We start from the raw sequence: 15,540 nt of genomic DNA, 5'->3' as shown, positions 1-15,540 counted from the left end.
TATGTCAATCTTAATTCAGTCATCAATCAAGGAATAGTGAAAGTATCGTCGATTCTTTGTCTACGAATAAAAATCTTCAAAATAATTTGTCCACGAATTTAAGAAATATACATACAATACGTAATAAAAATTCTTAAATAACATTCAAGGAAATAAAACAATGCGTGTATTAGACAAACGACAGAGAAATTCGTCTCTTTCTGACAGCGATTGACTAGAAAATCTGAATAGAACAAATCTCAATCTTTCGTGCTGATCATAACGTATAAATTTTGTTAATGTTGTATTCACAGTTGTCACCAAAACCGAGGCCTGAAAATTAATGATGAACTATTGGCTGCCCACAGAGTACTTATTGAATTGATAGAAATAACTATCAATATTGACAGACGTAATGACTTACGACTAAGTCTTTGTAGGTTCTTCTCGGGTTTTACAGTTTTGTTTTGTTTATTTATTGTCAAAATTGACTTTTCTTTTAATATTTTGTTTGGAAATTAGATTTAAATTATGAATTAATTTTAGTAATGAATTGATTTAATAGATAGTGTTTAGGATGAATGACAAAATTTACCAAAAAATGTTACTTCGACGTAGGTTTTGTAAGCGCGTATTTTTAATGGTTACCGCATTTGGACTGTTTTTCTATGCTTCCGTTCTGTTGTTTGGTGATCTCAAAACCCCAAGAATAATGCATTTAACTGAGTTAGAGACATGTCCGGCCTGTTATGGAATATCTGTATGTCCTGAACTATATTCAAATCAAATCATACTAGAATCAAGTCACAGATGGATGGGAATTTTCAACGCGAAAAATATTTATTATGGCTTCACAAAATCTAACCGCAGGGTGGTTCTGAAGAAGTTATCGCATGACTGGGAGCTGAAAGAGTTTGACTCGAAGATCTGCAAGGAGTGGCACTTGAAACATAATTGTAAACCAATACATTTACTGAATGCTTCCAACATGAATGAAAAAATTATAGAATTAGTTCAATACAATCTGAGTTTCCCAGATATGGAGCCACGGAAAGGTCTGGTCTTATGTCCGTATGCATACAGTATTTATGACCTGGTGCAGCCTGTATTGAACAATAAGAAGTCCAATTACAGATCTGATATGATAAACCTTTGGACAATGCTGAGTATTAATCCGGAGCCTGTTATTTTACAAGTATGTCTATTTCTTTATTAATCTACTAATGAAACCTATGAAACTTCGGCTGTATCAAATCGCAGTTGAAGTCAATATGTTAATAAAAACGAATAATGTCAGTGAAACAAATAAAATATAAATAAAAAAAACAAAAATACTGAACTGTTTATTCTGTACTTATTACATTCTTTTTTACATATGTTAGTTTCTATTATTATACTATATGTACAATATATTTATTAGTATTAGTTACACAATTGTTCCTTTATTAGATTTTTCCTATGTTTATTTATTAATTATATTATATATGCAGTGCAGAGTGGCTGCTTCTATATTGGGCTACCCTTCTCTGGTAGGGGGCTGCTGTTAATTTTACTTACTATCTTTCCAGTGTCTCCATTGGTCTAACTCCTTTTCTTTTAGTTCTAACAACTTGTACTTAATTAAGTTCATTATAGATAGATATTGTTTATACTAACAAGATATTTGTAAATCAATAACACATTATATTGTAAGCATATTAACTAGTACAGTAGATATTAGGAAGACAGGAAAAAGTTGGACTCTAAGAGCAAAGGGCTGGATTCTATGGAAAAACTTAGAGAAGGTCACATCACAACAAACAGTTAACAAAAAAAAAACAATTAAGTAAATGTAAACTAATAGGAACACAGTTACTACAAATTATATGTATAATTAGAAAAAATTGTAAACTTGAAAGTTAACAGTAATAAAGGCTATTATTATTATTACAGTAGATGTTCAAATTAAAAAAAAAACAAAATTATTTAGGTAACACAATTTTACAACTACAGTTGTTCTACAGTTGTTTAAGATTCCTTTTAAGCATAAAGATGGCTGTGCCAGGAGGCTCCACTCTTCCATAGCTTATAATGAACATAACTTTTGTAAAATATTTCTAATTTTTTATATTGTATTTAGTTTGTGGGGGGAAGGGATTGGTTATTATTAGGGATTTATTTTATTCAATTCAGGCTACATGGCCCATATTAGAAATACCTTATAGACTAACATACATAAGAAATAGTAATAAAATATAAATTTAAATTGTCTCTATGGTCATGGCACTGACATTTATTTCATATTAATTTATTATTACAGATTATACCAAAATCACATGGTTGGCCAGTACCAGCATATGGTGGGGTCTGTGGCCGCATTGAAGTGGTGGCGTATGAAGGAGAATCTCTCTCATCTTTGCTGCATGTAGCTTGGCATCGCAAGTTGAAATATGCGAAGAAAATATTAGATGCAGCTATGGATTTCACATTTAAACATGACAGGTTAGCCCTAATATTATTATATCCAATTAAATTAACAGTACATATCATCAAATTTGTATTTATTATTGTCACCATTTTAAATTAAATAGTAGTATTCACACTATTTACTAGCTAACCTCTGCAACTTGCTTTGTGTAGGAAACTTTCAAAAGTTTGTTTCAGGCGTTCATAGGCTACGCTAACCATTTACCATCAGATGGGCCATATACTTGAATGCCACCATCGTAATAAAAAAACAATACCAGTTTGCAAGTTTTTTTTTAAAAATGTAATATTTTTTTCCACTTTTTGCAAGTTATTTTCATTGAAATTGTGATATGATATCCAAACTAATATTATTTATTCGAAAGTGTGTCTGTCTTAGGGTTCACAAAACCTATGAATTTCCCGGGAATTCTCGAACCGAGAATTCCCGGGAAATTCATAGGTTTTGTTCCCGGGAAATCAAGCTCGAGAAAAGTCGAGAACTCGAGAAATCATGTACCTATATAGAAATTAAATTGCCCTTTGTGTTGTTGCGTGGCGGCGCAATTATTTAAGATATTTTTGTTTACGTTGTTTTTTTTTCCTAAATAAGTAGCCAAAAATGGTGCTGTCATTATAAATATAAGTCTGAATAATTAGGTCCTAAAAAATTGAAATTGGCGTTTTGTAAGGGAATAACCTGAAGTATCTTTTTTCAAAATATAATATATTTATTTAATCAAAGTATGTACCATTTCTATTTATGCACTTTTGCCTTTTGTTTTTGCACTTTGGACTGCCCCATCGGAGTTTAATTTTTTCCCTTGCAAGAAGTTATCCAAATATCGAAAAAAATGGTAATCTGTTGGAGCAAGGTTCGGGAAGTACGGTGGTTGTCTTAGACACACATTAGTATGTGGTCAAGCGTTCTTGGCAATTGACCAGCCTCGGTTGTTTAGCAGCTAGCTTTTCCATCATGGTTTCTCAATTGCTGACAATACACATTTGCCGTAATCGTCTGGCCAGATTTAAGAAAGCCGAAGTGAACAACACCGGAAATAGTCCACCAAACGTTCACAAGTAACATTTTTTGAGCCAATTTTGGCTTGGGGCAGGATTTGGTTGGTTCGCCAGGGTTTAGCCATTGCAATGAGCGTTTCCGATTATCGTACAAGATCAACTTTCCATCACAGGAAATGATTTTATTTAAAATCCCTTCATTATTATGCCGGTTGATTAATGTAACGCAGCAGGCTACGCGCGTTTGTCGATTTACTCCATTGAATTCATGAGGGACCCACTTTTCAAGCTTTTTCACCTTCCCAATTTGCTAAAGGATTAAAACAGTGAGCATATACGCTCTTGTCAAGAGTTACTACTCACAATTCCTTCTCATACTAGTCACCGGTACACTAAATCTTTTACCGTTCAAGCTGCCCGACTGTGGAATACACTACCTACAGAGATTAAATTATCGCCATCGACTAGCACCCTTAAAAGGCGCCTTTGCAAGCTCTGGGGTCATTCCGAGTCTGCGCTCTTTTAATACTGCAATTATTTATAATATTTTCTCTTTATTTTATGTATGTGTATATGTATATATGTTTATGTGTATTTATGTATTTATATTTTGTTGTTATTATTTATGCTTCTATTAAAATTATTATTAGATTTACTATTATTTCTTGTACTATAATTTTATATACATATATTGCTTTTCGACGCGTATTTTCTTATTGTACTTGTATCCACCACTCCACAATTCCTTTCAGTCACTCAAAGGTTGACTGGAAGAAATCCCTCTTTTGGGATAAGTCCGCCATTGTACCATTTATTTATTTTTAAGACATATGTATCTATTAATATTTTGTACAATAAAGAATTACAAACAAACAAACAAACAGTTTTGTCACTAACACTGCAGCCTGCAGCTAACCCGGACGGGTTTGCGATGGATCCGCTTCTACAATAGCCTTCAATTCTTCATTATCAACCTTGTATTCCGGCCGCCCACGGAGATTGCTTTGCAGGTCGAAATTTCCAGAACGAAAACGTTGGAACCAAAAATGCACGTGTTTTCTTTTGCGAGACCACTGCCATACAGGGGGGAAGGAGATTGTTAGTAATGTGGACTAATGATCCCATTACTAGCAAAGTACCATGTCAGGTTGACCTCCACGCGGTTCCCCCTGGAAACCATCGTGTTAAATTCCTGGTGAATTTGTCATGATGGGCTAACTGACCTGACCTCATGTTCATCTTATCATCCTTCACTGGTGCCCCGCCAGCGTAAAGTTCGTTTATGCGTTCGTTAGCGCAGACGGGTGCACCAACTCATTATCATCCGTAAAAAAAAACCACTGCCATACACAACATTAATACTTCGAGCCATTTAGCACCGTTTAGCACTGGTGCCAGAGCGGAACTCGTACTCGTAAATTACGCGATATTTTAAGTTTTTTTCATTTGAATAGCTGTATAAATTTGGAAATGGAATTCCTTACCAAAGAGGAGATATTTGAGATCAAAGTGGCCAGTACGACAAAACGCCAATTTCATATGTAAGGACCTAATATTATTTCTCAATTAAAAAAAAATATATTCATAATATTAATGTTTTTAAATATACTCAATAAAAGTTTAATTTGACACTTTTATTTGAGAGGAATTTTTTGACGTTATTGGAACCAAATAATATGAGAAAAGGTACGTAATTGTAAATTTCTCGACAACCCGAGAAGACCCGAGAAATTGACCTCGAGAATTCTCGAGACCCGAGAAATTGAAAAGCTCGAGAAACCATGAACCCTAGTCTGTCTATCTGTTACCCGGTCACGGTTAAATGGATTCTAATCAAATTTAATATGCCCTTAGATCTTAATGCAATTTAATATTATGATAAATCATAATAATGTTTTATTGTTGTTGTATCAAGAGAATGATAATGAAAATAGGGTTGCTTTTATCTTTTTTTGATCACATTATATTTTAAATTGCAGATTCCGTTTTTACTTCATGGACTGGTCATTGGACAATATAGTGGCCAATGAAAAAGATGAAATCACATTTATTGATTTGGAAGACGTTATTGTCCTGGACAAGCATATTTCACCAGGCAAAGACCTACCTGACTGGTACCGGCGTTACACTCGAGATATAATCGGCTCTGGTTTTACTTTTTCTGTAGAAAACATGTGCATCCACCATCTAAGTGATCATAATCTGTGGGCAGCGTGTTATTTACTGGCAGGCGATGATAGTCCTTTATTGTATCCTATACCGAAAGAGGTGCATACCTTAAGACCTCATTTCCATCGGTTACTAGAGGAATGTTTGCATGGGGATGATAGATTCCGTACAGTAACAAAACTGCAGCATGTCATTACAGATATGCTCATGGATGAAAAAATTGTCGGTTTTGGTGTTATCAGATGATAAATATTTCATTCTATATAATTTAATATATTTTGTGTTAAATTTTAAATAAGTTGTAATAATTGTGATATTTAATAGGTAATATTAAATTAAAAATGCATTAAACATAACGTTGTTTTTTCATGCTAATCCCTGTTAATTTGAAATAATAAATCCGATGTAGTACTTGCATGCTTTTGAAGAAATTCTTTTTTTTACTTTCAAAGGATGAGTAATCATCAAGTCAGATTGACTTAATAATTCCTCACTATCTTACAGTTACATATTGTTCCAATATTCTTTACTGAAACACTGAGTTACCTGAAAATTTATGTTTTATTGGAATGATTTGAAGGCTGTACGGTGTAAGGATCTTTGCCAGTTCCATCATTAAAAAGGACAAATACGAGGAAAAAAATGGAAGGATCTGAGTCAAATATTACAAACTACTGCACGACTTTCAACAGTTACAATCATGCCTGAGTCTATGTCATAAATACAAGAGTTAAAAAATGAGTAAACGGAAATATAAGATCAATAATAAATGAAAATAAATTTGGCTTTATTTTGACAGGGGTTGCCAACCTGAAAACATAGCCACAAAGAAATAAATAAATCTGATAAAATCTAATACATTAACACTACTTTCTAATAGTATTTTAAACATATTATTAAGTCAGAATATCGTAAAAACCTGTACGGCGATCAAAATGTTCTCGTACCGAAGGCCAATAATCTTTTATCGTAGTACAAGATCTAGGACTCATGATTGACATCTGCTACTGTCACTACTGACATTATTCTCAAAGTATTCAGTTCTGTGGTAATATTTAATAATATGTTTTTTTTACGTGTGTGAAAAGCTTACCAATGTTATTTATTTCTAGTTTAATATTTTTCAAAAAAGATTACTGAATACTAACCTGAAATAACTTGTGAAATCGACATGTGCGCAATATTATAAACGCTATCTTATTGATTATTTACATTTTGACATTTTATTAAAAATGCAAACGCAATCGATTCATCCGAAATAAGAATCTAATTAAATAATTTGTAAATAAAGATATAGTAATAAATAAACAGATTTCCGAAGACTAAAGTTTCTTTGTCATATTGGTATTGTTGAATAATAGAAATTTAATGCATGTATGCCAATTTGAAATAGTCATTCACTTATATATTTTAATTAATTCGATATTTAGTTAATAATAAAAATTAATTAATTTGTTATAATGAATGATTCGGACTCTGACGATGACAATGTTATCCGGTATGGAACTCCACTTGAACCTTTCGAAGAAGGTAAGGTTAACCTATTCTTCAAAATGTATAAAAATTCACTACTATGTTATCTTTACACATATATTATTTAACATAAAAATAAAAATAAAGTAGTGACTGTTTGTTTATTTGTTTGTGTGGTAATACATTAAACATAATAATATTTAATCTCACATAGAAATGACTGCATGTGTTACAAATTTGATGAAATATTTTGATAAATATGTTCACTGCTATATTCTGAATTGAAAAGACTGCACTAGATGTAAGTAAAAAAATGTTGATACAAAAATCTTGACTTTCATAAGTTAAAAAAAAGAGTTTTGTGTTGTAATAAAATTATAATATTTCTTTTTTGATTTTTCTTTTGACAAGAATCCAGGAAAGGGAATAGTTACTTACTAATTTATAATATTATAAATGCAAAAGTAACTCTTTCTGTTGCTCGCTTTAACACCAAAACCACTGAAGCAATTTCAATTAAATTTTGTACACAGTTAGTCTAGACCCTGAGAAACGACATAGGCTACATTTTAATATGAATAAAGGGTTGTAAGGGAAGATAAAATATTGTATGGAATTATCATCACTTTTAAAGCTAGTAGCTAGAAACTTATTTTTTAGGCTGTGAATTAAATCTAAATGAATATGATATTCAAAGTTTGTAAAAATTTTACCATGATGAAATAGGGGAAGAAAGTTTATATGAAAATTCATAGTTTTGGAAGTTAGAACAATAAAAGTTAGCTTTTGGCTTTTTTGGGTTAGATTTGGTTTTTGTTTATTTGGTCCAGGTCAGTTCCGAGCACATCTCTCTCTTTCAGCATATTAGTCCACAGCTGGAGGGCACAGTTTGTTTATTATAATTTTTTATTATCTTTGTAGATGAGCTGCCATCAAAACGCAAGTTCCAACAGCCCTCTGATCAATATGCAGTGGATTCACATGGTCGTCGAAGGTTTCATGGTGCTTTCACAGGTGGCTTTTCAGCAGGGTTTGGGAACACAGTTGGTACACAAGAAGGCTGGACCCCAGCAAGCTTTAAAAGCTCTCGATCAGAGAAAGCACAACTCTCTGTTAGTATATCTATACTGTTCTAGAATTAAATTTATGATTTTATGTTATCTTACATGGATGGTACACATTTATTACATCATTTTTTTTTGGACTACTCTAATGCTGTTGGTCTCAGCTGACCTTTACAGCTTCACCACCTGATTATATTTCATTGTATTTCTGCTTATGTAGTAGTGTATAGTTTGTATATTAATAAATACATGCATCATTATTTTATATGTGTATGGGTTTTGTTACTCTCTTACTAATATTATGAACACGAATGTTTGTGAGTATTGGTGGATGGATATTGTACATGCAAAAACTGTTGAACGGATTTTGATGAAACTTTACAGTAATATAGCTTATAAATCAGAATAACTTATGTGGCTACAAATATTACGCGGGTGAAACCGCAAGCATGGGTAATACATATTAAATGTTGTATTCAATCAATCCTGAATTTATTCAACTCCATACAGTTACTGTAAAAAAATCAGTACAATAAAAGAAAGAACTGCAAATAGTGATTCACGCTGAATGCACTTCTCATTAACTTTTAAAATCTTTTTCAGAGTCAAAAAGCAGAAGATTTCATGGATGATGAAGATCGCAGCGAGTTTGGTATAGCGCCTCGACATATGCAGACACAACATGAGTTCTCTGGTCAGAAGAGGAAGCTGCAACAACGGTATCATGATGGACCAATACCTGGTAATTATCTTTTTTATTTCTGTATCCATCCTGCAATCAGTTGAAAACCATGAAGTGATATGGTAAAAGTTACGGCGCGGGTAGAGTGTGATTCTCAGCAGATTCGTCATCTCTTTAGGTGGTTCTGATTAGTCATCTGGTTCCAGGAACCTACGCCTTTTCATCATCATTAACCGATACGCCATTAGCATTTAACATTGCATTGTTGTCTGTTCCAGGTGAACCAGTACTAGAACGGTTATTGAAAGCAGTGCACGAGACTGCAGCTGTACGTATGCTTCGCGCGATGGGCTGGCGGCCTGGGCAGGGCACCGGGGATCGGGTGACGCGCGCTGAAAAGTTACGAGCGAAGCAGCAGCATAAAGTATATGGGTGTTACATGCCGCAGGAAATGAAACCAGTAAGTTTCGGACAACTCTAATGCTGTTGGCCGCAGTAGGCTTTTACAACTTCACCGAATAGGGCGAGTGCAGATGGCACTCCAAACCCGCGAAAGGACTTAAGGAGCGGCTGAAGGCCAACTCCCGCCAAAGAAATTTTAGACTTTGGTCTGAGGGCACCGATAGGGGTTCGAACCTCGGCTCAGGCCGTGCAATTTTGATCCCCGTTTAAATTGGACGCGGGATGGATTGGAGGGGTATATTATACAATTATAATTATCATTTTACAGACCCAAGATCCTGCATCAGACAATGACAGTTCAGATTCGGATTTCGACTATGAAACACTGTTTGCGCCAGACGATTATGAACCCTATATATTAAGCCATAAGAGTGATAAGTTTGGATTGGGTTACTCTGGTCTCAGCCGACATTCCGTATTGGGCACTTTGATGGGCGAGTACGGAAGTGACGCAAGCAGTTCTAGAAGTCATCTCGTCATGAAGGAGAAGGGAAAGAAGGTAATTAGATTTATGATTACCGACGTCAAAAATAAGCGGTTCGATTCGAATTTTTTTCATTCAATCTAATCTGATATTGAGCTTAGATATTTTTCTAAAGTATTTACCTAGATGCACCAATGTAATACATGCATTTAATAATGGCTAGTAAAACAAATTAAATATTGTCTATTAAGCACTGCATGTCTAAAATGTGTCGCCCCTTACATTTTCCTATTATTATTTAGTGTATAAGATCAATATTTATATGTACATTTTGTCAGTCTATTATCATCTGTAATATACGTCGTCTCAACCGACATGATCATATTATTACCCCGCAACACCATCCATCTCTATTTCAGCCATCCTCTGCATTTATGACCTGGATGGTCATATGTAACACCTTGTAATTTATTTAAATTATTTTGCCTTTAAAGTATTATATGTCATTTTAAAAGTATTTAGATAATGATTAAGACGGCGTGGTTAATTTAATTGCCTTATTTTAAAGGAGGCAATTCTAGCTTCTAATTTTGATAAATGAAATTTTTCTATTTAATCGACGAATTATTATCGAGTATGTCTTATAAACGCTATTTCCTGTACAGGTGTCAATACGAGGTCATGCCTTCGGAGTAGGGGCATTTGAAGCCGACGACGAGGATATATACGCGGCAGAGGACATGTCTCATTATGACTTCACACTGGGTGCTGCTACAGAAGACAAACAAAAGAAAAAAGTGAAGGAAATGGGTGTTAATGTAAGTTAAAACAGAAACAGAAAAAACTCAAACCGATACAAACAATCATACTCATGAATACGAATGTTTGTATCGAGGAATTGAACCCGCAAACATCGAAAGTAAAGCGGCGTGCTAAACCGCTAGACCACCAAAGCTCTTTTATGGATGATAATGGAATGTTGCACGCGCTAACGGTATACGCTGGCGGGGCACCAGTAGAGGATGATAAGATGAGTATGAGGTCATGTCAATTAGGCCATCGTGACAATTTCACCAGAATTTATCACGATGGTTTCCAGGGGGAACCGCATGGATGTCAACCTGACATTGTAAATTGATAGTGATGGAGTTATTAGTCCATATTAATAATGTTCCCCTTCCCTTCAACAATTATTATATAATCTAATAGGTCCTGGAAGGCTACGTTAGGGCCAGCAAACCATTGCCCCAAGTACCTTTCTACCCTCCACCGGCGTTGCCTAAGGATTATAAGCCGGCTGCAGCCGGATCAAGAAGATCGAGGTTTGAACCCAGTGATCAACCACAAAGAGATCAAGGTATGGTTACAAACTTATATAAACAGTAAAATTCATTACGAAATTGTTCCAGAAGAAAGCTACTTAACAGTGAAGATATAATTACATTATAAACAATGGTAAAAGTGTATATATAATTCGTTTATTGATCAATGTAAAAAACTTTTTTTTACATATATGGCAAGACATAATATGCAGTAACGATATTTTCACAATTTCCATGTAGTTACAGTTGTTACAAGATAAAAAATATTGTATTATATACATACACAATATTATAATTTGTTTAAAAATCATAATTAAGATATATTTACATTATAAAACATTAAATTCCAAAAAAAAATCACCGAAACCAAGGATATGTCACTATATCTGCTTAGCATAGACAAAGGTTTATGCTGGCCAGATTTTGGTGTCACCATATAATATAAAAAAAAAGATGGAACACTTTAACCGGAAATTCATTACGTTCCTTTTTTAAATTTAGTTCAGCAAAGGATCTACTTAATAACAGAAACATTCTCAGATGGAAGAGAGACGTTTGTTGTCCATGTTAATAACTTCTAGTAGATACTTTGTACTTCTGTCTTACCTAATTCAACAGCCCCGGATCTTCATTTTTTTTGAGGCGGGGCAAAACCTGAAAAATATCCTCCCCCCTTTTAACACCCCATTTGAAAAAAGTGTATGTGCTCTGGAAAAATAATTTACTTGACGTCTCAGTCGTAAAGTTGTCAAAGGTGCATTAATGATGAATTTGTATTCATCTGCCAAGTGCAAATTTGCCGCCCATAGATCGTGCCGCCTGGGGCATGGGCCTCGTGTCGCCACCTCCTGGATCCGGGGCTGTAATTAGTCACATTTTTAGTCAAGAATATGGAAGTGTAACACTAAAATAATTTATTTCTTTTATTTAATTCAGGCTAAATGGACCCATATTATAAATACCTTATAGACTAACATACATAAGAAATAATAATAAAATATAAATTCAAATTGTCTCTATGGTCACGGCACTGACGACGGCAATTTGCCACGGTAGCGCCGATACAATATCATTGATTACAAAAATCGGAATTGGCGAAAACAAGCAAGAATAGGCGAGAATGTTTCGATTTCTATTGAAAAGGCATGAAATGATAAAATGTTTGGTTGTAGATCTTAATATAATGTGTTGGTTTCTAGGTTTAGGCCGCCACGAGCTAACTGCAGAAGCTCGCGGTTCTCTATTGGGCGAGACTCCAGTGCCTAAAGTCCCAGATACGACCACCCAACCAAACATGCCCCCCACAGAGGATCCCATAGCTAAATTATTGGGTAGAAACGTTAACTTCGTATCAAATAGTGATGATAAAACAGAATTAGATTATATTCCAATAAAAGACAGTGAAAAACCAATCAGCAAAGTGTTTAGGCCTTTTATGAATAATCCAAAGAAGCAAAAGAGATATGAACTGTATTTGAAAGACAGGGATAGCTATATGAAGGAGGGAGATGCAGAGATGGACAGGTTGAGTGAATGGGAGAGGAATAGGGAGATAGTGGAGTTCGAGCAAGCGGCTAAGTTGTATAAGCCATTGACTGGTGTTATGAGTGATAGGTAATTCTTACTAATATTATATATTACATGCAAAACTTAGTAAATGAATAAAAATATGTAAGTAAAAAAAATAAATGAAAAATTGTTCTCAAATATGGCATTACATTTAGCAAGTTAGGTTAAGTAGTTTATTATTTACTAGAGGTGCCTGCGGTTTATGCATAGGCTATATTTTATATTAAAATTTATCTATATTACTGTAAAGTTTCATCAAAATCCTTTTTTTTGCATGAAAGAATAACAAACGTAACTTATCAACTTTCGCATTTATAATATTACTAGCTTCTACCCGTGGTCTTGTTCGCAATTTATTTATTTTATTTATTTATGAAAACCAAGGCTGACTATACGACATACTAAGCCACTGACAGGCTTTAACAAATAATAAAATATATTTGATTTTTTTTAAATAAAAAGTATCATATGTTTATTCTAATACCTCCAAGAGCATGTACAAAATTTCATGATGATTGGTTTAGTAGTTGTTGTGTGAAAGCGTAAAAAACATCCCTACTTTCACATTTATAACATTAGTAATTATTTAGTTTAAGATTTCCTGCATATATATTCAGGTTCACTCACGCATCAGAGCCGGATGAAGCCCTCAACCCTCTATGTGCAGTGGCTAAAAGCTCAACTAATTACGGTCTAGCCACGCCCGAGCAGATAGACGCAGCGAAACGCGGCTTGTTTGGAGTAATGACACGACGTGAAGTGCCTTGGAGACCCGAATCGCTTGTATGCAAGAGGTTTAATATACCGGAGCCAGGTGGAGCGAGGTAACATATTATAATATAGCTGAGAAAATTAAACAAAATAATAATAGTAATCCAGGATAATTTATACAGCTTCACCTAGTCTCATACTAGCAAAGCTTGTCCTACGGGTGTTAAACAACTGTTAACAAACTGTACCTAATATGTTAGATTTTTGTAAATACATAATATACATATACATACATACATAATATACTTACCAAGCCGGTGGCCATCAGAATTAAAGCGGTATATGAATCCGGTAGAAACAACAATCTGAGATTCGAATATTTTTAGAAATAGAGTTAAATATTAGTTTTGTTTATATTACAATGGTGGCAAACAAGCATATGGCCCTTCTGATGGTAAAGATTTACCATAGCCTAAATGTGTTCGATGTTGATCCTAAACTTAAAATTATTATTTTAAACTAATATATTGTACAGAATCTTTTGTTTGTCCTCAGACCCGAAGCAACGAAAGAAGATAAACCAAAAGTGTCCTATTCCATATTCTCCTATCTCGAGTCATCGGTCCATGATAAAGACAGTTTTGCCAAAGAGCAAAGTAAGTTCAGCGGATCAAAGTCTTTAAATACACCGAATACTAGTAAAGAACAAGATAAGTCAATCATTTTAACTGCTTCTACTGTAAATGAATATAATAAGAAAGATAACAAAACTGCTAGTGAAATCAAAGAATCACATACAGGTTTTACTAAAAGATTAACAGTTGCAGAACTGTTTCTAAAGGAATCCGAAAAAGACTTGAAAGACAAAGAGCAAGGTATAGAAGTAACAGAAACTATAGATAAATTCGATAAAATGGACCTTTATAAGGCTATATTTTTAAGTGATAGTGAAGATGAAGTTACTTCTAATACTGAGGAGAATCGCGACTCTACAAATACTAATGAATTTATAGATGTGCCTAAAAATGTACAAAGAAATACATCACCGCCAAGAGGTATCTTCGCGAATATAGACTTCGATGAACTAAACTCTTGGAAAAGAAATACTGACAATAAACAAACAAATGAAAAAGAAGCTGCTAGTAGTGCCAACGTAACAGATAATGCCAATGTTGCCAGTAAAGATGTAAATATAGATAATATACAAGTCATTGAAGAAACCTATGGGCCTAAAATACCTGATAATATCAGAAAAAAATTAGAAGGAGACAATAAAAGTGAAGATAGTAACTTAAAACCCGTTTTTAGAAGTCAGAGTGAAAGGGATAAGGAAATATTGGAAATAGATTCCTCGTCAAGCTCTGATTCTTGGGTAGAAGTCAAGTCAAAAAAGGAAAAAAAGAAAAAGAGCAAGAAACACAAGTCTAAACATAAAAAATCAAAACACAAGAAGAAAAGTCGATCATGATATTAATGTTGTTAGGTACCAACTGTATTATAGTATACTACAACAACCAGTACTGTTTTTTCATTTTTTAACTATATATTTCTAATTAATGCCTCGGAAATAGTAGCATATGAGTGGTAACACAGACATATCAGGATAGTGTGATTTGCTTTTGATGTATATAGGCGACGGTTTTTTTTATGGATGATAATGGAATGGTGTACCTGCCTGCGCTAACGGTTTAAGCTGGCGGGGCACCAGTGGAGGATGATAAGATGAGCATAAGGTCAGGTCAGTTAACAATTGGTCACGTGACAAATTCACCAGGAATTTATCACGATGGTTTCCATGAACCGCGTGGAGGTCAACTTGACATAGTCCATTGCTAGTAATGGGGTCAAAAGTCCACATTACTAACAAATCCTCTTCCCCCCTATAGGCGACGGTTACCACTTACCACTTACCAACTTTTTTGCTATTACAATTCCATAAAAAAAATTACTAATAGTTTTCTATAATACTAGCAGAATCCGACTTCGTTCGTTCGACCATTTCAGTTGTTTGTTTAATATCCTAGTAATAAAATACAATTATATGTGTACGATTTTCATTAATCTATTGTGATAATGTAAGGAACCACAATTAATGAAAAGTGCACCCGTTTTAGAGACTAGCGCTCACAAACACTGTCAAACGGTAGGAAATTAAAATTGTTTTGAGTTCTATCAACGTAATGTTGATTTATTTTTTCTCATAATATGCCTTTTATTTAC

At 34.0% G+C, this 15,540-nt stretch overlaps 2 protein-coding genes across 2 annotated transcripts; both read left to right on the top strand.

The window, feature by feature from the left end:
• Positions 1-400: 400 nt before the first annotated feature.
• LOC131849816 (divergent protein kinase domain 2A) lies at positions 401-5,953 on the top strand. Its single transcript, XM_059199939.1, has 3 exons — positions 401-1,174; positions 2,279-2,460; positions 5,424-5,953. The coding sequence occupies exons 1-3, from the start codon at positions 557-559 to the stop codon at positions 5,857-5,859; spliced, it is 1,236 nt and encodes a 411-aa protein (XP_059055922.1). The 5' UTR covers positions 401-556; the 3' UTR covers positions 5,860-5,953.
• Positions 5,954-6,699: 746 nt separating this feature from the next.
• LOC131849821 (G patch domain-containing protein 1 homolog) lies at positions 6,700-14,832 on the top strand. Its single transcript, XM_059199947.1, has 10 exons — positions 6,700-7,143; positions 8,008-8,198; positions 8,754-8,892; positions 9,111-9,292; positions 9,563-9,793; positions 10,384-10,536; positions 10,928-11,075; positions 12,240-12,654; positions 13,227-13,433; positions 13,876-14,832. Exons 1-10 carry the CDS (start codon positions 7,074-7,076, stop codon positions 14,786-14,788), a joined length of 2,649 nt encoding a protein of 882 aa, XP_059055930.1. The 5' UTR covers positions 6,700-7,073; the 3' UTR covers positions 14,789-14,832.
• The last annotated feature ends 708 nt before the right edge of the window (positions 14,833-15,540 follow it).

The sequence above is a fragment of the Achroia grisella genome, unplaced genomic scaffold (assembly GCF_030625045.1).
Source record: "Achroia grisella isolate CSIRO2021 unplaced genomic scaffold, CSIRO_AGI_Agris_v1 utg660, whole genome shotgun sequence".
NCBI lineage: Eukaryota > Metazoa > Arthropoda > Insecta > Lepidoptera > Pyralidae > Achroia > Achroia grisella.
Note: the sequence above shows the minus strand (reverse complement) of the source record. Positions and strands in the feature narration are given on the sequence as shown.